This window comes from Poecilia reticulata, linkage group LG6 (assembly GCF_000633615.1).
Source record: "Poecilia reticulata strain Guanapo linkage group LG6, Guppy_female_1.0+MT, whole genome shotgun sequence".
Classification (NCBI taxonomy): Eukaryota; Metazoa; Chordata; class Actinopteri; order Cyprinodontiformes; family Poeciliidae; genus Poecilia; species Poecilia reticulata.
In genome coordinates this window covers 21,438,702-21,463,520 of record NC_024336.1, presented here as the reverse complement: position 1 = coordinate 21,463,520, position 24,819 = coordinate 21,438,702, and the positions used below count along the sequence as shown (strand labels likewise).

General features: G+C 39.9%; 1 protein-coding gene across 2 annotated transcripts in view; it reads right to left on the bottom strand.

Annotated features, from left to right (window-relative positions):
* LOC103466321 (cGMP-inhibited 3',5'-cyclic phosphodiesterase A-like) overlaps positions 1-24,819 on the bottom strand; it is a 90,479-nt gene that overhangs the window by 22,309 nt on the left and 43,351 nt on the right. Inside the window, exons 2-4 of one of the 2 annotated variants that reach the window (XM_008411820.2) lie at positions 19,304-19,354; positions 4,234-4,494; positions 997-1,154 (exon numbers count right to left, since the gene is read on the bottom strand). In XM_008411820.2, coding sequence (XP_008410042.1) covers positions 997-1,154; positions 4,234-4,494; positions 19,304-19,354 — 470 coding nt within the window. The remainder of the gene's footprint in view (positions 1-996; positions 1,155-4,233; positions 4,495-19,303; positions 19,355-24,819) is intronic. The other variant, XM_008411821.2, reaches the window with a different exon arrangement.

Sequence of the window (24,819 nt, the reverse complement as noted above, 5' to 3'; positions counted from 1 at the left end):
TATATATAAAAATCTGGCTCCAATCCAAACAACGTGGAACAGTGGTGAACCTTTGTGGGATTTGCCAGTCTATCAGCAACTCACCTATAAGGTCAAAGAAAAACCCAAAACAAAATCTAAAGCACTACAGGCCTCACTTGCCGTTCTGCGTTAAGGTCAATCAACATGATTCAACAATAAGAAAGAAATTGGGTAAACATTACATTCACGGAGAGGTCAAAGAAGAAAAGCTCCACTGACCAAAAGCAACACAAAAACTCATCTCGCATTTACCACATTGACCTTTGACCTTTGAGGAAGACATTCTCCGGACTGGTGTAAAACAGACACACCATTTTTAAAAAACGAACATCATGCTGACAGTCAAACAAGGCGGTGGTAATGTGATGGTCTGGGGCTGTTCACTACGTCAGGACCCGGAAATTTGCACTAATTGATTGAGCCCTGAATTCTGCTTTCTATCAGAAAATACCGAGGGGAAAATCTCCAGTCATTAGTTTGTAATATTAAGCTCTATTATCCAGTATCATAATGATCATAAGCAAACCTGCAAGTCCACCTCTGAATGGCTCAAATTAAGGTTTTGGAGTGTCCTAGTCCAAGTCCGGACATCAGTCTGATTGAGGTACTGTGCTACGACCTTGCAAAGGGCCATTCATGCATCAGGACTTCTTTGTAAATACTTTCTCTTGGACCAGGTTGGTTCAGATTGCTTTTTCACTCGTTTGAAATCAATATTTGATTTAACTTTTGTTTGATTTAGAAATAGGCTAAAAAAATAAAACATAAATCTGATGAAACCAAAACAGAAGAATCCCCAATAAAACCAGAATACATCACCAAAGCTCAGTCAATCGCTTGCTAAGATTCTGTATCTGTGGCGCTTGCAGTCCATACAACAGCATTATATGTTTAAATGGCATCGGAATCATAACACTACAACGGGGGCATTAGATCCTCAAGACAGTATCCGGTAATCGGTTTTGTTTTGGGTACCTGCATGTGAGTGTTTCATGGTACGGTTTGATGCTGGAGCTGCGATCCCTTCGAACAGGCCCAGGCTCGATGGTGGGCAGTCCTGTGGCTGAGGTGGTGGTCGTCCATGTGGAAGAAATCCTCCTCAGAAGGCCAGGGTGGAGACTCCGCCTGAGACGCTGTACACACACGCACACACACACACAGGGTAACTTTTACAGACCCAATCAACAATTAAAATAGAAAGGCCGCTACTGAACTCTGTGAATGAAAGTTGGACCAGGCAGTGATTAAAAGAGCAGGATGAACATGACTGGAATAGCTCCTAGGAAAAGTATGAGAAGTTAATGTCTAATACATCAACCAAATGGGACTAGATCATGACGCATAGATGAAATAAATGAAGCTGTAGATAAGCTTGAAAAAAAAAATCACCATTAGAATGATGCTGAAAAATGATTCCAAAGCTAAATATCCACGACATTCAAAGAACGTAGAAACTGTGGTCAAAGAGGAGCAGGGGGGTATTTACAGACAGCTGAGGCAGGAAAGCTCCTGGAGGTTCATTATTAGCCAAATCACCAGTATTGCATTACACATAGATTAATTTCGTCATATGGATTGTGCTAGTGTGCTCCTCACTCTCTGTCTCTTTTTTTTTGTTTTTTCATCGCAGTCTTCATCTGCCTAGTTCTTCCCTCAGATTCCCAGAGGTGTGTGTGTGTGTGTGTGTGTGTGTGTGTGTGTGTGTGTGTGYGTGTGTGTGTRKGTGTGTGTGTGTGTGTGTGCCCTTGTGAAGCCTCCATCTGTTTTGGTGCCGCGCTGCAGCAGTTTGGCGCAACAGCACTGAACATGGCTGACTCTATGCTTCGTCTTCTGCAGGGTGACCTAGTAAAGATCACCCCAGGATCCTGAATGGGTCCATTCACATTCGACCAGAGAGCCGAGCCGCTCCAGTCGTTCCAGACCGCCTTCGCAGAACGTGGTCGTACCCCTGGAACTTTTACGCACTTTGTCGCCACAAACTTTAATGTATTTTCATTAGGATTTTATGTCTATAGTTGTAAAGTGGTAGAAAAATAGTGCATGGCATTAATTTGGTTTGAGCAAACTCAAAATGGAAAAGTGTGGCCTAGATTTTATTTGAGCCCGTTACTTTAATACCCCTAAGGAACACGCCAGACAGGTCAGGGATGAAGTCGACGGGAGGTTTAAAGCGGCTTTCAACTATAAAAACAACATCCCAACACTGAGCATCTCACAGAACGTTGCTAAAATGATGCATCATTTGAAAATAATAAAAGAATAGCACGTCACTAACGCAAACGTCCCAAGATACAGCTGTCCACCAGGAGAGCAAAACCAGAGCAGCACCGAGGAAACCCGGCGTAGCTCTGGAGGAGCTTTAGTTTCAGCGGGTTTTCTCTGCTGACAGGGAAACTTTTAGTGCTCAAAGCTAAAGGTCAGATTGGTGAAGGGCACTGAGAAGAAACCTGTGACTGAAAGAAAGCAATACGAAGTCCTGTTTATGGCTTGTCACATCGGTAACAGACCATGCATGCACGATATGATGCTCAGGTCGGATGGGACCAGAATTTGACTTTTTGGCCTTCATGTAAAATGTCGAAACGCTCCACATCTCCCTAAACACAACATCTCCACAGTGAAAAATGGCGGTGGGAGGATTTATGCTTTTAGAACAGCCCAGTCAGAGACGAGACGTGAAAACTGCTGATCTCACATGATCATTTTGCAATCTGAACTTCAGCTAGAAGAATGGCTACAAATTTCAGTGTACATGTGTGCAAAGATGGCAGAGACTTGATTTATCTCCAAAAACTGTAAATGGGTTCTCTAAAGAACCCATTTACAGAACAAAGACTACATATCGTCCTCCTCTTTCTTTACAATCTGCTTTACTTTGTCCCTATAAAATGCATGCAAAGTTTTGTTTGCAATATAAAAAGTTGGAGAAACTTCATTTTTATCTGCTTATTTGAACGAGAGACCAGCCTAAATATACGTAATCAACATTTTTTAAAAGGCATGATGGGCTGATGTTCCTGATGACTCTGTAGTTTATGTTGAATGCTCCAAGATATAATCCAAAAACACACACATGCCGAACACTGATGCACACAAAAATGGCCATCAGCCAAAAGTGCAGCAAAACAAGTCAGTGAAATCTGATGTTTGCTGTATAAACACTCATCTCTGCAACTGTTCAAGTAAAAAGTAGCAGATTTTAAAATCTCTTGCATATATTCTTATTTACAGTGTATTTCAGGGTAGTATTTAGTTTTTAAATACTCCACATGCTTTTACTCTTTAGTTTTTGTGTAGCAGAAAAAAAGAGAAAATTAATTTGGAAGTAAGTAAGTGTGAAAGCCATTATTACCTTGTGCCACAAATGGACGTCAAACCAGTTAAAACAAAACCAGCATTTTTTCCAAATTCTGTTCCTTCTTCACGTCATTTTATTTTTATTTTTTCCCCTAGCTGTTAATGCTGGACATTTTATGAGAGGGAAAGTCGAAATGACTGCAAGGTTTTCGTGTCATTCCAGGTGCGGTTCAACTCTGACGCTTTTACACACGATCCAGAGGACGCAAAACGACATCTGCCAAAACCGGACGTGCTCGACGCGAAGCCCGCAGGCCGGCCTCGAAGACCGGGGGTATCTTTCGCCAGATAAGGAGCCAGATGCATAATAGCAGTGGGAGTCAAGTTCTGTTGACACATACCCATCCCTCTTCAGAAGCTTCTGAGAAATGCATCCAGCTGCGCGTTGCCTCCCTTACACAACTCCCTCTCACATGCGCTCATTCAGACACACTGTCTGGCTCGGCACATCTGTCATGTTGACACAGCTGCGGCTATGAAAGGGAGAACGCTGCTCCCAGCAATAGACGCGCTCTACTTTTTTTTTCCGCCTAACTGTTTAAGAAATACGTTCTTTCATTTGATGTCGGAGGGAAAAAACACTTTCCAGTTGAGAGTTGGGACTAAGAGATTAACACGTGTGAGGAGTGCAGCACGGGATGTTTGACCTAAACGAGGTGGACCGCATCGCCATCTACGGATTAGTTCGAGTGTTTCCAAATGAAGCCTCTTTGAGTGCTCTTGATTAACAGTCTTGACCTTTCAATGGTTTGATAAATTATTTCAGCGTGGCTTCAGGGGGTACAAAGGGGGGGACTGCTGTTCTTCTCAGTAAAGTCTAACATGAGGATGATTAATCTTCACAGATTCTCCCACCTTATGTATCGACGTCTTCTCCCCTTTCTCGGGTCCCTCTTCCGAGTCAGAGCAGGTGTAGGCATCGCAAGGGTTGAGCAGGGGGGCGGGGCGCGGCCGGTGGAGTGGCTGGAAGGTGAGCTGGGTGGTCAGGAGGCTGCTGACGGCCCGCAGCGACGTGCAGGTGTGGGACGGCAGAGAGGGGTCGGCCAGCAGGTCTGTGATCAGTCCGTGGGCCTCTCCCATCACCGCTATGTCCACCATCACAGTCGTGCCAGAGGACTACACGTCAACAGGGAGACAGAAGTGAGAAATAAACATCAGGATGCAGCAGGTAGCTGAAGCAGGTGTAGGTCGCACGCAGCTACGGCGAGGAAGGAGACCTGAAGAAGAGGTGCATAAACTGTGTCACCAGCAGCTCCCCAAATGTGGTTAACTGTGACATGGACGAACCTTTGATGTTATTCCTACAGAAGTGAAGCTAAGGTGCATGACTTTGTCATCGATAGAGATCAGAGAGCAGAGTGGTAGTCCTCACACACCGAGGTCAATGCTATTTTACCAAACCAGGACAGTTAAAACCATAAAAGTAGAACAACCTCATGTAGATAATCATTTAAAAATGAAACAGCCTGTGTGCATTTCTCACATAGTTTATGTTGTTATCGGCGTCATAACACTAAAAAATCTAAAAATAAACAACAAAACTGAGACAATAAAGCAATGTAGTTTTTGTGAGGAATGGATTAGAAAACCTCTAAATTTTCCACACTTAAATGTTTACAAGTCGAAGACATAAAAACAAAATACTAACAAAATGTCAAGGTCTGGTCGTCCAAGCGATTTCACCTTGAAATCAGCAGACAGCAACACACTAAAATAAGTTTCCAAAGAGATTAAAACTTTCTTCACAGGACCTAAAGGAGGCTGGTATTCAGTAAAAACACACGCCAATAAGCCCAGAAAGAGGCTCTAAAGGTTTTATTGGAAGTGTGCAAACAGAAACTTTCTTCTTTACAAAAAACATAATGACCAGACCAAAGTTCAACAGGGAGACCACTGAGATTAGCTTGACTTTACGACAGAGTCATAAATGGTTTACACAGAGGATCTGTAAACAATGATCACTTAATAGTACAAGGGAACATTAAAAAAATCACCAAAAATAGTAATTTGTTATCCAGACATATGCTGATGTCGACTGGTATGAAAATGAAACTGTGATAGGATAAATTTCCATCCCTAAGCTGCATGTTAAACTAACAACATATCTCTTTAAGCTCTTCCAAGATTTCAATAATAAATTTGAAAAAAGAAATTGTCCTCTTTCAGTTCTTTCAATAAATGGATGACGTCAGAGCCATGGTCAATTGGAAACAGGTCAGTTGTCGTTGGGAGGTTCCTACCATTTCAAGTTTTCAGCTTACAAACACATGAGCAGAAGCATGTGCAAGATGCAGAGCAAAAAAAAAAACTATATGGCACAAAAACACGACTAATGAACAAAGAATTACCATTTAAAACTGAAACTGCCGAATTACAGCGAAAGCGTTTAACCATATATTGCCCTACAGAGACTGTAAAGTTTTGTAAACCGTTTAATCGCTTCTGCATCACATTAGGCTACATACTGCACACACACTTACATTCACGTAAACACAGAGACGTTATTTTATAGAAACATTATTTTATACCCACATTTTAGTTCACAGAAGCAACAAAAAAGAAGCAGAGAGTAGACGTGCTAGTAGCCTGTTAAATATGTTTACAGCATCAAGTCTGAAACAGGTTCAGCACAGCCGAGCAGTCCCCGATACTTAATGAACGGACTCATTGACAACCTCTCAGCTTTGACCCGACCCCAATGAAAGGCAACAACCATCAGCAGTGTCTCTCCACCCTCGTCGCCCAGTCTGAGCTGCCTCTGTTTCGGTAGGTTGAAGGGAAAGTCCACAACTAATTTGTGTCAATTAACCACAAGCAAAAGCAAGGAGGCATTTGGCTAATTTATCTGAACAGACCACATGTCCCCCATTCACCCTCGAAGAATGTTATCAGATTTTTCTCTCCACATGTCCTAGTGATTCTCACAACAGCCATCAGACATCCAGAGTTATTCTGTTTACATTGGCAACGAAGCAAGCAGCTGACCCGAGCATCAATTTCAATAACGTTCACATGTGGGAACGGAAAACGTTTTCCATTTTCACAGAATATTATCAGATGAGAAGGTACAATTAGTAAATATTTTTACCTAATGGTCAGAAAAAAAACTGAAAAAAAAAGTTTTCACTGCATGCAGGATTTATATTGAAGTACCGGACCAAAACAACTGATATCTGAATTTCAGAACGATTCCTTTTTATTCTAATTAGCTAATAAATTATCTTTCTCTGATTCACCTTCTCTGTCCCTGTCTTCTGCATTACTGCATGATTTCAGGACAAAATGCAACCGCGGTATTTTCCCGACTATAGAGCGCACCTCACTATAAGCCGCACCCACAATGGTTTTTTTAACTGGAAACGTACATATATAAGCCGCACCGGGCTATAAGTCGCAGTTATCTCTGCCGCTCTCGGTTTCTCACAAGTGCGCAGCAAAGGACTACATTCATAATAAATCTGCTATTAAGGACGAAGCCCTGCGTCTCCAACGCTGAACCATGGATTCGTTCACGCCAAACTTACGTGCAGCTAAACTTAAAAGCTGCACAAAACAACTTCTTCGTGTTGTTTCGATGATGAGGGGGTATGAGTTTGAAGAAATTTCTCCGTGCCTGCTGCTAGCATGTGCTTGTTCTAAATGAAAATAAGCACTTTCTTCTTTGCTTTCCAATTTTGACTTCCAATGATTCACTTCCTGCTATAGAGCCCCCTAATGGTTAAAGGAAAATCCACAGAAAAGCCGCACCGGGCTAAAAACCGCAAGGACCAAAGCATGGGGGAAAAAGTAGCGACTTATAGTCTGAAAAATACGGCAAATATTTCTGAGCTATGTCTAACTTTCAAAAGTAACACGATAATCAAAAATAATTTTTAAAACAGACACGTGGGCTTAATGAAAAGTGTGCTTAAAACTTCCTTAAATGTTGTGGTTTTCAAATGTAGTTTTAATCTAACAAACCAGCCTCATCAGCAGGTCAATATAAATTATGGAATATGACTGTAATATAGCAAATTTAAATACAATCCACACTGACAAAAGCCCTGAAAATCACACTTAAAACCATTGTAAAACGGCAACACAAGCAAAACATAAACTCAATCATTCAAAAACAAAAAAAAGGGAAAGAATAACCCTAACATCTATTACAAAGTAAGTACATGTAGATATTTATGGCGGGCAGGATTTGACCCTTTAGTTTGGCCTTTAGTTTGATATATATGCACTAAAGAATACACAAGAAAACAATGTTGATTCATTAACTCCAGCTACAGCAGCCATGCTAATCCTTTATGTAAGCTGCTAAATAAAGTCTAAAATGTTAACTTCGTTATCATTTTGTGTTTGCTCAAAAATAGTAAAACCAGTGTGATGTCACATCTACGTTCTTGAATGAAGTGGAACAAAATATCGCTGGTTGGGCTTTAAGTCGGCTGCTCAAGCTTAAAATGTAGTCATAATGTTCTTAGCAGTCGGTGCAATTAGCCAGCCGTGAGATTTAAAAGCCTGACGATGGTCCACTTCTGTTTATGGCTGGACAAACAACGGCAGGAACATGTTTACAATCACAACTAATCGCAGTTATAGTCAAGCGAGCCCAATATTATTTGAACCCCGGGCCGGTTTAGATTTGGAATAATCTTCTGATTTTACCAATATGTTTTCTCTGACTGAAGATATTGTTACCATACCAGTGAAAACATGCAAAAAAGCTTTTCAGCAAGTACACAACCTGTTTTGCTGCTATTATGCAAGTACTGTTCATTATCTATTGTGCAAAGCATACATATTTTTCTAACATCGCATTCTTATAAAATGTAAACAAGCATATTTACTTTTACAAAAGTTATACCCCTTCAGGTGGTGCCACTTCCTTTTATACACAAGCTACTTGCAGGAAAGACAATTATCCATCCATCCAGGCATAATCTGACAGATGCATGAATAATTCTGGCTAATTATCTGTATCTGTAAAATGAATACATGTCTGGAAGAAGTGTCATAATGCTAATGACCGCAACATAAAAATTAAAATCTGAGCCTCAATTCAGAACATGGAGTTACTGACACGTGTGTGTTTCTCAGCAAAATGCAAAATATCTTGCTGACAGAGTTCACATGGAAACTAAACACTTTCTCCATAAGAAATCTTAGTTTGACTCTCAGATGGCAGAAGGGAGATTAGTTGTGATGGTCTCAAATAGTTTTGAATAAATAATTTAGGGAAAGAATAGAATAGAATAGAATAGAATAGAATAGAATAGAATAGAATAGAATAGAATAGAATAGAATAGAATTCACTGTGACAGTAAGTGAGACCTTACTGTATTTAGTGAGGTATGAGTATAAAATATACTGAATAAAATGCTTCACATCGTTACTGCATGCTCTTTGTAACATTAATTTGTTCACAGCATTGTGCAAAAAGCCAAATAAAAACTTACGGTACTTACAAAAAAAACCTAAGAGACACCCTCTGAGTACAGCTGTGGACACATGTAAGCAATATTGCAGTAAATATCGCAACTGAATTGTAATATACACAGTACTGTGAAACATTTGTCCACGTCCAAAATGAAAATCAGATATGCTTGCTCTTACGTTTTTAAATAACAGATTTATATAAGTAATTCAACTTGAAATTCTCAACATAACAAATACTTATGACTTTATGGAACTTTTAAGCATCATTATATCCCTTGTGGGAGGTTTAATATTTATTCTAGACTATTATTTTGGCAGGAAGACAATGCTGAATGTACCTAATGTTCCAATCATCTACAAGTTAAACCTAAAAAAAAAAAAAAAACGTCGTTGATGGAGATCCTGGAGCAAAAACTTGTGAGTGAGTTACATAACGCCACGGCTGTTACATAAGGGCTTCCTGTCAAGTTTCATGATAAGTTTAATACATCAGCCAAGAGCTCATCTGAAACTTTCAATGCAAACCACATTGGGTGATTTCTAGAAAAGAAGTGTTTCATTTGTAAGTTTGATGTATGGACTACGAAAGTGTAACTTAAATAAAAAAATCAGAAATTGGAAATCAGTCCTACCTTGTAGGACTGATTTCCAGTCCACTTTAAAAGGAAGGTTTTATATAAAATCAACTTTTTTTTAGCTTTATATCATGTCCTAATGTGATTCCCTCATTAAAAATATAGCTAGAGTGTTGCTTTGATTTTTTTTACACATGTTGGAGAAAACTTTGAATCTCCCCTTGCAGTAATGCAGGGGTCCTGAATGCCTGCTCACACAAAGAACCGCCTATATACCCCAAAGCTCCACCTTGGAGCTGCAGTCTGAGCTTCAGCCCCGCAGAGCACCCCACCCACATGCCTCCCCCACTCAGCTCCACCAGACTAGCGGCAACAGAGACTAGCAAAAACCTGGTGCAACCGAGTCTGCTGAGCTCATCAAAGGACCTACTCATCAGTCCAATGCACCCAAGACCGGCTGCAAATTACCAATCATATATAACCTCAGACATTTTAAGTTCATTTTCTCAGATTTTTGCTATGTCTTAAAGAGAAATCAATTTTTTTTTTTCAATTCCGAATCTCCAGCCTTTTACCTATTGTGACCTTGTGCCGTCCAATTTTGTGCCAACCACCTTTTCATGTAAGGTGACGATTTTCTTGCTTGCAATCTTTCAATATTTTGGGGGTTTCTGTACAATTGGCATGGAGCGCTTTGTTTATCAAAGCCAGGAAAATTCCAGATCATCGCTGATCCTCCTGAGCAGGTCCCCAGTGCAAGACCCTCCAGTCAAAGATTTACTACAGATCTGCATTATGTTCCCCCATGAGCCCCCAGCTTTGCTTGACACGCTACATTAGGTAAAAGTGACTATCAGAATCACTTTTTATGACTCCTCAACAGGCTAAGCAATATACTAAACCATGCATGAACACCCTGTTATGACATCTCGGCGTGACTAACAGCCGTGTTCATGATCAATGGCCTTAATTGTTTGTGTGAGTGCTGCCGGGAAAAGTACATCTATAGACACACTGCAGATCAACACCAGCGCAGCAATTCAAGTAAACTAAACTGAGAAGCCGTCAAAACAAACCAGTAATCACGCTCCAAACTCAGCACAGCTGAATTTGTCTGCTATTGTATTGTTTACTGTCATAAATTACTTTAATTAATAACATCTCGTTATTTTAAGCATGCTTTTATAAACTTCAGGCGATTACAATTCTTAGAAAGCGCAATAGATTTTACAAACAACAGAACTGACCTCTACATCTCTGACTCATGGAAATATGCCTGCTGACGTTCCTGCTGTGTCCACATGCATTTTTCCAGTAACTGCAGAATGCAGGGGGACAAAACCCATTTGGTGCAACAAAACAAAACGCTGAGGCCTCTGATCAATGAGGTTTTATTAACGACACACACACACAAACGCACTCTCAGGGGTCACATATTTGTAATTTCTGAGATGGTCTACTTGATACACTTTCAGCCCTTACATCTAAACTCTTAGTCTTCAAAGCCATTAGTGAAATACCAGGACTTCTGAAACTGTCCAGCACTGGGGACATAATGTCTCCCTTTTCAGAAAAAGACACTGGACAGCTGCTTTGGGTGATGATGTGGCCACATTGGTGTTTTATCTTCTTGGCCGTGATGCAGGAAATTTGTATTTTTATAACTATTCTGTCGCACAAACTATTCTTAATGAGGTAATGATGATTCATGTTTATACATTCAGATGTCATCGATAACATTCAGCACAAAATCCAAACTTTTCCAAGCAGGCAGCATTAGCCTTTAATTCATCTGAATTTTCATATGAATTATTTTTGTTTACTGTGATTCTGTTTGAAAAATAACTATAATCCTGTAAAGTGCTGCTACGCTGCAATGTAGCGCTCACGTGCCTCTTTCTTTCTGATGTGTTTTGAGACGTGCTCTACTTGTGTCACTGTTTCCAGGTTCCATCAACTGGAACGCATCTGGAATCTGCATCCCGTGAGTTTTAATTTAACATGGCTACCACACACTTGAAATGCAAATTCTGGTGGTTTGCGTCTCATTAAAGCGGTCACAAACAAAGAACTACATAACTTCTGTCAGTGAACACATTGCAGAGGAATTTACGATATGCTGAGAAAAACATTGTCTGGACTTCAACAGCTGATAGCATTTACCCTGGACACTGACCACATCATTTACCAAATCCCGCTGGCGAAGCTGGAAGACACTTATAATGGGTTTGAACTCTGACTCTCGGGGTCAAAGGGACCTCCTCGGAGAGTGTGAGTGATCGCCCTGACAACCTAAGCAACGGTGGATTTTTTTTTACCGTTTCTGAACAACACTGATACAGATTATTGTGTCAAAGCCTATACAATTTATAAATAACCCAATACTTTGCAAGCTGGATGGCAGGATAAGGCCTAGAGACCATCGCTAACAATGACTTTCTTTTGGACTCGCTTTTGAAAGATGATTTGAACTAAATAAAGTAGCTGGTGAACATATGTTGAAATATAAAACGTCATAGATGACAGAACAGTTGCCCATTTGTGTTGGAGTTGATTACATTCGTATTTGAGGTGATTTCTTGAAAATATCGATAATCTCTCGCCTTCTCTCAATCTCCTGGACTCAGTGTTGTTAATTTTCTCGTATCGTTACATTCTGGAACTGAGCTGCTAGTGGTGGCAGCAGCTTCAATTCAATGTCATTCAATAGAAATAATATTTTAGTGATCCCAAAGGGAAATTAAATGTTGTTGTAGCTCAATACAAGTTAATATAATAATAATACAACTTAATACAAGGTTCTTCAAATAATTATTCTAGAGGGTGATGGCTATGGGCAGGAAGGATCTCCTGTACCAGTCAGTGTGATAGTGAATTTGAAGAAGCCTCTGACTGAAGAGACTGTTTTTCTAAAAATGCCTCATGACGAAGACACTCAGGGTTGTCCATAATTGTCTTCATTTTATGTTGGAGTAGCTCTGCTACCTGAGCTCTGATTTGGGATTATTTTGTCTTTTTCTTTAAACTTTTGATCATAATTTTTGCAATCCGTGATTGGACAATTATTCCCTTTGGTTTTGCAGCTGGAAGAATTTCCAGCTCTTCCTCTTTTACTTTCAGATAGTTGTTGTGGTGCACAATCGCAGCAACAAGTAATTGTGTTTACAGCTAGGAGCAGCCAATTAGCATTTCAAAAGCTCAAATTATACTTTAACTACAAGTACAACCCCAAATGCCAGAGGGGTTGAAAGAGGTTTTGTAGATGCAGAGGAGGACCAGAGAGTAGAAACAGAAGGAGGAAGCTCAAACCATTCCTACCATTGATTATAATGGTAATCAATCTAGCTTCAAAAGCAGAGACGTAGGAAGCAGCAGCAAAAACAAATGAGGTGGATTAGCTACTGTAAAATTCTGTTAGCATGTCATGACATGCCAAAAAAAAGCTCAACAACAGATGGCAGGAGGTCAGTTTTCGACTGCCACACACTAACCTTAAACCATGCCACTGTGTTAAAGTCAACGCAGAGTAATTCATTAAAAACTGTGTGGGGAAAAAAAATCCTTACAACAGAAAAAGATTAACAATGTCATCCAGAAGCTTTCCATTCCAGTGCCTCTATACTTACATGTGTCCACTGGGATTATTGGTCAACAGAAAACTGGAAGGATGAGACTCCACTAAAGATGCCACTGCCAGTACCAAAGTTGCCAGCACTGAACCTAAAAACTTACAACAAACCCTCAACCCTGCTGTTACCCAACACCCATCACAAACCCTCAGTCAGCTCAAACACAGAGCCAGGTCCTCAGCTGCAGCCTGGATACAATTACAAGCTATTCTATGTTTTATGACAAAGAGGCGGGGAACGCTGTTGGGGGAACATTGAGGAGGTCCAAAGCGAAGGGAAAAATTGTTTTGTTAAAGATTCACTTGAAGAGAAAGGTTAAGACGAATGAGTCCTAATATTCAACCATTCAACAGTCTCGTTTGGGTCCAGAAAAGTTGCAACAAAGGATTTAAAAGAAGTCAGATCCAAGCAATATTGACATGAAAGGTAGAGCAGAAAAAAAAACTAGATATTGTTAGAAGTGGTTCTTGGACACCTAATAGGTCTAAAATATTCACAAGATTTGAAAAATCTTATGAGATAGATGGAAATACTTCTCTATCATGGATTGTATCTGATCCCTCTTTTTAAATCAAAGAAAAACTTTCCACGGCATTTCAGGTGTGACCTGACCTGCGATCAATCTCAAAGAGTCACATGCCGTCGTCTGCTAACGCTACCCATCAAAACAGCATTGTAAGGACTGCCCTCCAACAAAAACTAGTTGTGAAACGTTTAAAGCAGTTTATTAAAACAACATTTGCATTGAGGTACATTTTGAATCATAAAGTAAAGAGTGAGAGAGATTGTTGCAGGTGAGGATGTTGAAGATAAAACCCCAAAGACTGTATTTATTTTTAAAGGCAAGATAATTTTATTTATATAGCACATTTTCAGCAACAAGGCAATGCAAAGTACCAAATTGTCTTTTTTTTTGTTTTGTAAACACACTACCGTAAAAGCTAAAGAATAATGCCTAATTTCCACCAAGCGATACACTACGGTCCGGCACCTTTTTTACGGGCAGATGGACCTTTCTGGGCAGGCAGGGTTTAATCCAGTCACCTAACGTGTTGTCATACTGGTGTGTCAACGTGACACACTAGTTTGTCTCGTCCTTGTCGTAAGCAGCGAATCCTTGGACTTTGTTTTGCGATGCTAGCAGCTCTGCCCTAAACCGTACTGTTACATTGTCCTGTGAATCCAGGAACGGAGTGACATGGGTCACTTTGATAATGGAAACAGAAAAAACAGCGTACCGGACTGCAACAACCTGTGTGGAAATGAGGCATATGATGTTGAAGGTAAGTTTGTTCTATGAGCTACTAGTAGCCTGGGGTCTGCAAACATCCCTGGTTTATGAATCAGAGTAACCACTCACTGGAAAATATATGCATTGTCTGTGACGACTGCTCTCTAAGGCTTAAGCACTTGCACTCATGGTCATATTTAATAAAGATTGTTCGTGAGACTTACGTCCCACAACTCCAGTCTAACTCAAGTCACCAGGTGGCATTTAAAGACCTGTCCACACTAAAGAGGATGCTTTGGAAACTCAAAGTTTTCTGCCTCGTTTGCACCTATTGTCCAATAATGGCGTTTTTTTGTTGTTGTTACTGAACAAAGACTTTAAAAGATTCAACAAGTTTAAAAAGTCAAATCTTTTAAAACTGCATGGTGTACAAATGTGGCTTGGATGTTTGAAGGTTATTAAAAACATTGACAAAGAGCAGTGCTCTTTGTCAATGTGGCTTTCTGTGCTCAAAACCAAAACAACTAATTGAGCTTTTTTTTCTGAATTGTTCCATATTTGTCTCTATTACCAGAAAACCTCAAACATAAGCAGACAAACATAATGACATTAATTGTGTCAACAAAGACATGGGCTACAAGAATGTAGCCTGGTGCTGCTTTAGCCCTTACACAGGATCTTATTTTATTTTTATTTATTTTAATAATTTAATAATTCACCAGCAATACATTAAGCAATGTATTGCTGGTGAAGCATGCATATTTAGGTGATTTCAACCCTTTTATGCATCAGTTATGATCCTTTGAATCAGAATTTTTTTTTTTTTTTCTTAAGGCATAAAAAAAGGGTAGGAAATAATTTTTTGTGAAAAATTTTATTTTTTTTAGGAGATCAATTGTAATTTTGTCCTAATACAAAGTTGTTATTTAAAAAATACACCAGTAATATTGTTCTTTAGGGCTTATCTGAGGTCACAATATTTTTTTACCTGCTAGAGTCGTCTACAGTAGAAGGAGGGACCGGGTCGGTCGGCATGCTTTTTTTGTCTGTCAGCCATATTGGATTTAACAAAAATAATTTCTTGCCTTTGCAGCTGATGGCCAGTACTTGATAGTGTATTTTATGATGCATTAGTGTCCACTTCAATGGTCAGTGTGCATTTATAACATAAAAATCCACAAAAAGCACAAAAAAATAGCTTTTAGGTAGCTGTCCACTGTAGTGACCACTATGCATGAAAGGGTTAATTAGAATCCAACAAAACAAAACTAAGATATTAATTTAAAAAAACACCCAGAGAACTGTTGCGAGGCCTAAGGTGAAATATTAAATTTTGCTTCTGTAACTCATGTTCAAGTTCAAGTTGGAGCTCCCCGTCGCAACACGGCGACTTTAAACTGCTGGCACTGAAAGCTGAGAGATAGCCGCCTTTTTCCTGGTGGACTGAACTTTACATGTTTTGTTCAGTCAAGTTGAGTTTATTTGAACAGCACATTTCAGCAACAAGGCAATTCAAACTGCTTTACATGATAGACTGTTGAATAAATAAGCTTTCTGGAAAAAGGCACAATCAATGGCCCAGCGCAAATCAAAACACGTTGAGCTGTTTTTGCCACTTGCGCTGCTCTTGAAAGGCAGTAACTTATCCTGAGCACACGGGTAGCACAGAGCAACCTATGAAAGTCGGGAATATGTATTCCAGTGAAGCAAGCAGTGCGCAGCCTTTAATATGGTGGAAAATAAACAACCACTTCACAAGTGTATGGCATGACACCAACATCATCAATTGTCTGCTTCGCACTCATTCAACCTTTCATTAATTTAGAATAACAGTCAGAAAATCCATCCAGGACTACAAGCACCCCTTTCTAATTCCCCTGGTCTCCGTCCAAAACTAACAACTTTCCAGTTCAATACAAATATTTGAATAGCTCTTTCCATACATAACGCTACTGTCAGTCTCTAAGCTAAAACATCCACCGCATGGTTTAGAGGTGGAAAAAAGATGTGGTTTGGAAAATGAGCCCACTAATGTGTGCATGTTGGCAAATACAACACAGAGAAGATCAATCAAGTGGTCCAGTCTCCCGTCCACCCCACTCTCCTCTCTGCCTCCCTTTCTCTCTCTCTCTGTCTGTGATCTGAATATGCTGCGAGCTGCTGGGGCACAGAGAGGCGCAGCCTGCCTTTCTGACCAGCAACCTGGTCCAACAGTTAAGGACAAAACTGCCACAAGATGGAGAAAGATGCCAACATAAGCCTTGGCCTCTTCCATATCTCGTCATTCTCTGGATCTGCTAGAGTCCAGTGAGGAATGTGCAGCTCCTGTCCAGAAAAAAAACAAAACTGACCACTGATTGTAAATAACAACGTCGGTGATGCCTCCATCGTGAAATATGTTTTCTCCTCCTACTAACTTTACTCAAAGTGCCAAGACACAAGTCCCAGAGAATAAAGCTCTGGGTAGCGTTAAGGCTTTCTTTGGTCTGAGGGTTGCTAGGTTGCTAGATTAAGGCTGATTTGGGATCGTAAAGCTGGTGAGACTTTCCCCACATATTTCCATGCTACTCCTGCAATATAAGTGCTATTTCAAGCATATTTCAAAACAATCCGGTAGTCATCATGTCTTCTATTTGCAAAGTGTTACATTTTTTTTTAATACTTTACTTATTTTTGGCAATACACTTCAACAGTTCTGAATAGGACAAACTTTAAAATCTTTGAAACTCATTGTGTTCTTCAGGACTCTCTGCTTTTCCTTAGTTTCAGCTCGACACACAATGAAAACGGGTGAAATGACGTTGGGCCAATTTCAGGTTCTACCGCTTTTTATTATAGTTTCCTTTTTTATATAATCACATTTTAGTTTCCATTAGATTTCTGATCAAATACAACAAATTTCTGCCATGCCAACCTTTCTCCTCTTTTATATGGCATGACTTTAAGCAACAGTTTCTAATGAAGTTTGAGCAATGTGCTTCAAATGCATTAAATCCCAACCAAATTTCCACATTGTCCACATTTTTGACACTAGGACAGTAAAATCAAAACATTTATTGTCTTTAAACTTTTGACCATATCATATCTTGGATACAAAAAGATTTAAAATGATCTACTATGTTTTATCAACTTTAGGTAAATTTGCCCGTAGGTTAAATTGAAATGCATTTCATTTCTGTTTATTTTAACTTTGCCTTTTCAACATCTGACCCAGCAGTTTGACCTATTGCTTCTGCTAAGAGCTAAACGTCCTTAGCAGGTCGTTGACTATTTTTATATTTTTGCTCATTTTTACAAGTAACAATTTCTGCTCTTCTCCAGCCTGCCCACAATGGATTATCACAGATTTTTTTATCCCCAATACTTTTTGAGTCAAGTAAAAATTCAGCTCTGTATAAACAGTTTCTAAGTGTAGTGCTGTGCATATTTGCAAGCATTCGTTGCTACCTAAATAAACCGTGCACTGTCAGCAAAGACTGTCCATTAAAGGCTGTCCATTAATTTCTGAAGGATGTCCCCCCCTGATAGGAGGACATGAGGTACAGGACACATTCATGCTGGACGTGGCAAAGCCGGCGCCAAGGGCGTTGTTTATTCTCACTCTGGAGTGCTGCCCCGAAGCTCCATAGCAGCTCAATACATCAATTTTCAAGCGCAGACACATCCACAAATTCCCCTGCCCACAAAAGATGGGGAAGGTTATCTGAAGGATGTGGCTGAATGTCTGTTCTCAAAGAGCCAATTCCCCTGGTCCCTGCTTAGTCTATTCCCATTTCCTTGCCCTTTAATCGCTTAGAGAACCTCATGTAGAGCCAAGTCACTCTATCTTTCAAACCAGAACTAAGACGGTGACTTTGTTGGAGAGCGCGACGCCTCCCAACATGGTGCTCAGGCAAATGTAAGACGAGTGGATAATCTGAAGCTCTATCTGCATGTGTAGAGAGAGACGGGGGCGTTCCTGTCTGCTGTTACGTCTACGACACGTTCAGCAGGAGTAAAGACGTCGAAAAGCCTTAGAGGAAATGTTTCTTTTATTGCTAAAGCATAATCTCACAGAAAGAAATCAGAAAAAAATTCAGTCATTAATATAGGTGTGTTTACTCAAAGTGCATGTTGATAAGTAATTATTTTATTAATAAAATTACAGGTGCCATGGTTGATGATGATACCAACTATAATCTTTTTAAATAAATAAAATTTATAAATACAACATGACATGGAGGTCTTTTATTTAGCCTCTGGACACAAGACTGAACTGGGACTCACACTTACCTTGCTGGTAAAAGTGTTCAAAGAAAAAGTAATTTAGAGCTCAGTGATATGAAACCACACAAAAGAAAGGAATCTGAAAGTCACAAAGTCTCCAGGTTTGTAAGTGATTCCAGAAATAAAAGCCCTGTTTGTCCAACCATCACAAATATAAACATGGAGTTTGATAAACCGTACCAGGACTATACTGGAAGAGTATGATGTTTTAAAAAGGTAAAAAAACAAACACAAAAAAAAAAACAGGGTGGATTTGTAGTAAAGCTACTCACACACACTGTAATGTGTGGTGGAGGGTCAATGATGCCTTTTTCTCACCCTGAGGCGCTAAGGGAGCTTCCTAGTGTGCATGGCTTCATGAAACCTTTGAAATAGCAGGAGATTTTAGACAAAAAACACTATGTATGTCTTCATTTTTCCTAAATTAGGATGATAATCCGAAACATGTACCAAAATCAAATTAGAAAATCAATCTTCTCTCAGTCGTTTTGACTGAATCCTACAGACACGCGAGGGTTACTTGACAATAACAAGGAGTGGATATTTAAGATAGAAGGGAGAGTCAACGATTCTCCTTAATAAGCTCCAGCTCTGTTAATTTACAGTTTTCTTGCTCTGTTAATGTGAATTTTTCTCCACTTAAAAAGTATACTCAAATTAAAGACTGGATTCAGTGCTTAAATGTACAATTATTATGCTGGGATAAAGGGTGTATTCTTATTTTCTGGCCTGGCACATTGAGATCAGGCCTTCCAGTAAACGTGTCTGGTACTGCATGTCTATCTGATCATTGTGCTAACCTGTGATCCTCGGGAGCCTCTCTTGTGGTCCCATTCTGAACGGGAAAGCATCTGTGGGAAACAAAGACAGAAACATGTTCAAAGCACAGCGCTTCACATCCTGTGTCCGGTGACTTCCTGCATCAGAGGGCGCCCCCCCCCCCCCAAAAAAAAAACTGTAAATAATCTGAGTTTTGTTTTATTTTTATCTTCGGAAAATGGAGGCACATGGACGGGAAATGCTCTCGAAGAAGAAGAATAAGAAGAAGTCGTCTGCAGTTGTTTTACTTTTTAGTGCTATTCAGTAAGCACACATCTTTAATGCAATTTCACAGTCAGGTTTAAGTTTACTTTAGTTGTTATTTACTGCCTCAGTAGCACGTGAAGGCTGAGGATTTTTCTATTTATTCTAATTACCAGCCTCTGCGTCGTCCCACGGGCCTCGTAAGCCCATTTTCCACTCTCTCACATTTCCCCACATGCATAAGTGCGGTTCTGCCATTGTTTCTTTTTTGCTGAACATGTTGCCTGAGAGCTCAACCTTAAACTTGCGGTTATTTCTGTCGGACCCACCGCCACAGCGACAAGCGAGCCCAGCATGTTGCTAAATTGCTGCTGAAAGCTGCAAAGAAAGAGGCTCAGTATAAAAGCCAATTTAATAATTCAGGTGTAATTTACTGTGTCAGTGGAGGTCACTGAATTGTGTCACGCTATGAGTGGAAAAATGACGCCGGTCTGGACAACAGTGTACCTTCGAGTTCCCCACTGCGCCGCTTTGCTAAACAAAGACAAAAGCTGATAATCCTCATACCTAATAAGAACAATGAAAATTAATTTCAGCTAAATCCACTGGCCAAAGCCGTCAGCATCACGTCTTAGTCAAAGGTTTGCCCAGTGCGGCTGTGTGTAATTAGACTAGAACTCCTTGCACCGGATACGTTTTTATTTCCTGCTTAAAAAATAGGTATAATTACTGAACAATACCGTTCCAATCAACGCTCATGAAAGCACAAATAATCTTCCGTCTTTGACACGTTCCCCCATTTCCATCAGCTCCATTGTCTGCAAACATTTGAACCTTTAATATGGTCACATTTTGTTCTACGTTCAGCAGCACACTTTGTTAGATATTATTGATGTTTTGGTAGCAATAAGCTACAGAGGAATGTTCAAAATCAGCAACGGTATTGTTCTGAAAATAAAGACACAAGCTAAGCTTTTCTGTAAAATAAATCAAACTCACATTAGATTTAGTTCGCCACCTACTGATTGATCATCCATCCATCCATCCATCCATCCATCCATCCATCCATCCATCCATCCATCCATCCATCCGCTGGTTGTTTCACCATGTAGCACACAAATGTCATAAAAACCTCCCAGAAGCCTACTACTTACAAAAGTCGTAATTTTTGCCATTTTATTCAATTTACTATAATCTAATCAAGCAGCAGGTTACCAATACTGTAATGAAGTTTTTTTTTTTTTTCAAACAATGACTATAATTGCTGATAGCTGTGCTTCACATGTGGGTCACATGACCACATTTTCCTCTTGAATTTGACCACAGTACACTAAGTCATCCAACTGGAAAATACACTTTAAAGCAAGTTATTAAATATTATTTAATAATCCTTTGGAGCACAATCGCTGGCATCAAACCAATGGGATTAAATTTTTATGTATTCAATACAGTTTGATACACAAACATGCCACTCAAATATTTAGCAGACCAGGATATCTGTTAGAGAGAAAATACTGTACACTTTGTTCTTTGGTCAAGGTTTTATTAACAATAGGCAAAGCAGTCCAATAATTAATGACCCTGACAGTGAGCAAACAATGTTATATACAGCCATCATAAATAAAAAGAAAATGGCTCTGGAACAGTCTTTCCATAATTTGACATTTTGGATGTTAAAAGAAGAAACATTAAGTGCTTTCTCAAACAATGTTCTCATCCTCTTAAGGGCGACTTCTTTATTTGGCACTACAGTTATGAAGGGGCGAGTAGGTTTTGACTATCAGCAATCCCCTCAAAGTTTTAACAAGTGTGCAAAATATTGCACAGAAACAATGTAAATCACTGTAGTTTATAGTATTTACTATTAGTTGCAGTTTACCAAACTTTTTATTGCTCTGACATCGACATTTTACCTTAACTGCATAAAAGCTGGCAGCATAAACCTTCCCTGCTAAGCAGCAGCAAAAGTGCTGCGCCATTAGAGGATCGCCATGACAGTGAGGCACCCTGATCGCACAAACACACACACACGCACACACACACACACACACACACACACACACACACACACACACACACGCACACACACACACACACACACACACACACACATAAACACCCGTTCCACGTTCTGATGTTATGTAACTCGACCTTTCATCTCTTTGCTCTGAAAGACAGACCTAGACTGCACCGAAGTCTCAACATGCTGTTTGATGTGCCAAAAAAAAGGAGAAGAAAAAAACAAAACATCTGAGCTGTGCACAAAATGTGAGCCCTGCACACAGGCCCCCCTGCAAAGAGTAACTCTGAAGGTCGCAATGAGAGCGTTTACCGTCAGAGCAGCTCAAACGCTGGCGTGTACATCACTGCAGGAAAAGCACATTGTGTGGATTCGCATGTACTGATCATTACATTTAGTCATCTACAAACTTTGAGAGTATCACACAGAGGAAAGCACTAAAAATAATTCTTAGTAACTTACAGCCAAATGCATTAAGACGTAGAATCGCAGGATGTCTTCTTTGTCTTTTTATAATGACACCAACAGTTTTGGCAACAGCAGCACAATTGGGAAAATAAAAATGATTTTGCCCAAGTTGTGGCCTTTGATTCAGCCTGTGTTTTCCATCATGCCATATGTGCTGGCTTTTTGAAAAGGTACGTTATTTTGTGTGTAAATGTGAGAAAATGACACAAAATGAACCATGATGTCTTGTGAATTATGTGTGTCACTTTCGATGGCCGAAAAATAATACACCAATGGGGTGAAATTCAGTGTGTATATTAATTTTCTGTGATGTCACTGTCTTATTAATGTTGTTTTTATCATAACGAGGAATCACATGACCTTCTGGTATTAAAATTTCAATACTTCCAGGTGACCCCAGGTGATCAGATAATCATTAGCATGATTAATCAGACATACAAATGATGGCTTAATGTTCTCTGTCAGTTTAAACCGTCCCCTGTGTGGCGTAAGTAAAATGTCTGCGTAATGTGACACAGATAGTCGTTGCTGCACCATTGGAGTTACGCAGTTACATCAGCTGTGTAGCAGTGATTTATATGTTAACATGAGCTGTGATACTTGTGAGGAAGAAATGTTTTACATTTCCAAAAGTTCTGCAGTAAGCAATTTTCTCTGGTGATCAATTTGTTCATATAACAATGTTAAATGGATAGCATAGCAACGTGAGAACATAACTTTATTTAGCATATCGATTACAGTGCCACAGCTAACATATCCTTCATATCAAGTTGCACAACTTGTCAAATACATGTTTAAGCGTATTTGACAAAACACTTAAACCTGTACTTTAACTGGACCACGTGAATAGACTTTTATGGCAACTATTTGATTGTGGCTCTGGTTGTACGCATAGGTTTACTGTCCTGCTTAAACGTTACAACCAGCAACTCCTTGCAAATGGGACTTATTTAGGTGTATCAAGGTATTACACCATCCACACACACATTCAACCTGAGCATACATGCACTGTGGTATACTGCAGTGGAAAACGCACGGACACTCTGCAAGAAAGAACATGCAGACTCTTTAGAGAAAAGACTTGGCCCATCCTGGCTTTCAGTACAAGACCGTCTTTATGTGAGGCAACAGCTCTAACTTCTGTCTTCACATTTTAACTTTTGCGCAGTGCGCTGCTTCATACTTGAAATATAAAAACTGCTCTTCAAATAAAGTATGACTGATTACGATGGCAGCCAGTGCAGCGCTGGAGACAAAACAGGAACATAGAAAAACCTCATCGCTCCAAAGCTGAACCTTCAAGTCGTGTTCTGCTCACAAACAGCTGAGAGGCGACGTGGTGAGGATGGAGAGTGGTGACGGCTCGTACACCCCCGTTTTGTCATCGATCCTGCTGAAGTCTCGCAACGAGGCCGACCCATCATATTATCAAGCTGTCATCACATTGTTACAGAGTCGGAAAAATCTGTACCAGTATCTGCCTCGACCCATTGCTCGCTGCAAGATAACAGCTCAGAGAGTCTCTTTATCATTCTCGTTGACATTGAGTGCTTATTTTCATGTTTTTCATATGCCTCGCAAAAGTATTCGTCCACTTGAACTTTTTGTCCATCACAACTAAAAACTTTAATTAGTTCTTCTGTTGCTTTATGTGACAAACACTCATAATTGTGAAGTGGTAAGGAAATGATGCATGCTTTATCAAATGGAAAATTTATCTCCAGTGCAAAAAAGCTCAAACTCTGTCATACCACAGATTCTCGTGGGTCTGGACTTTGACTAGGTCATTCCGATACATGAGTATGCTCAAAATCATTCTATTGTACCAGCGGCTGCATGTTTATGGTCAGTGTCCTGCAGGAAAACAAACTTCTGTCAAGTCTTTTGCAGCATCTGAGAGCTTTTATTTTCTTCCAGTATTGAGCTCTGCTCATCTCTACATCGGCTCTGCTCTGCTTCCTCTCTTTAGCTGAAGTGCAGCTTGTAATTTCAGACTCCAGTGTGACAGCAGAGCGCGGATTCAAGCCTCCAAGATCAATACCAAAACAGCGAGAAGTCATCTGTCCGAGGCGAAACTCCAAAACTTCATGACAATAAACCGTCTGCAGCAAGCCCCCTCACACGCTTGTGTGTTTGATTACACACAAGCGTGTCCATGTGGACCAGGAGGATAGTAAACTGTTATTTTAAATTCAATTGCTTGATTTCAATATTTGTATGTAGCTATTGGTGCCAAAGTAAAAAATTGCATATATTCATATGTGTGACGGTACAGTGTTGACTCGCTGTTCTACTTGTTCGGACTAAATGCAATTAAACTGAATAAAAATTAGATGCTATTGAATATGTCGTTATTATCATTAAAAAAAACGATGGGCAAAAATAGATTACGACGGGATTTTAAAATGTCAGACAATGAAAAGGGCTAGAGAGCAACTCCTCGTCTGCAGTCAGAACAGTCATGTTGCTTTTTCTTAGACGCGCGTCATAATTCTGCACCAGAAGAAGCCAAACACAGTAAATTTGGAAGTAAACATCGGCTGAAGCAAGCAGTGGCAACTCCCTGAGCCCGAGAACTTTAGAATCGATCCGTAGAGCGTAAAGAGCGTGAAGAGCGTACAGACCGTACAGAGCGTAAAGATCGTACAGAGCGTAAAGAGCGTACAGAGCATACAGAGAGTACAGAGCGTAAAGAGCGTAAAGAGCGTACAGAGTATACAGAGCGTAAAGAGCATAAAGAGCGTACAGAGCGTAAAGAGCATAAAGAGCGTACAGAGCGTACAGAGCGTAAAGAGCGTACAGAGT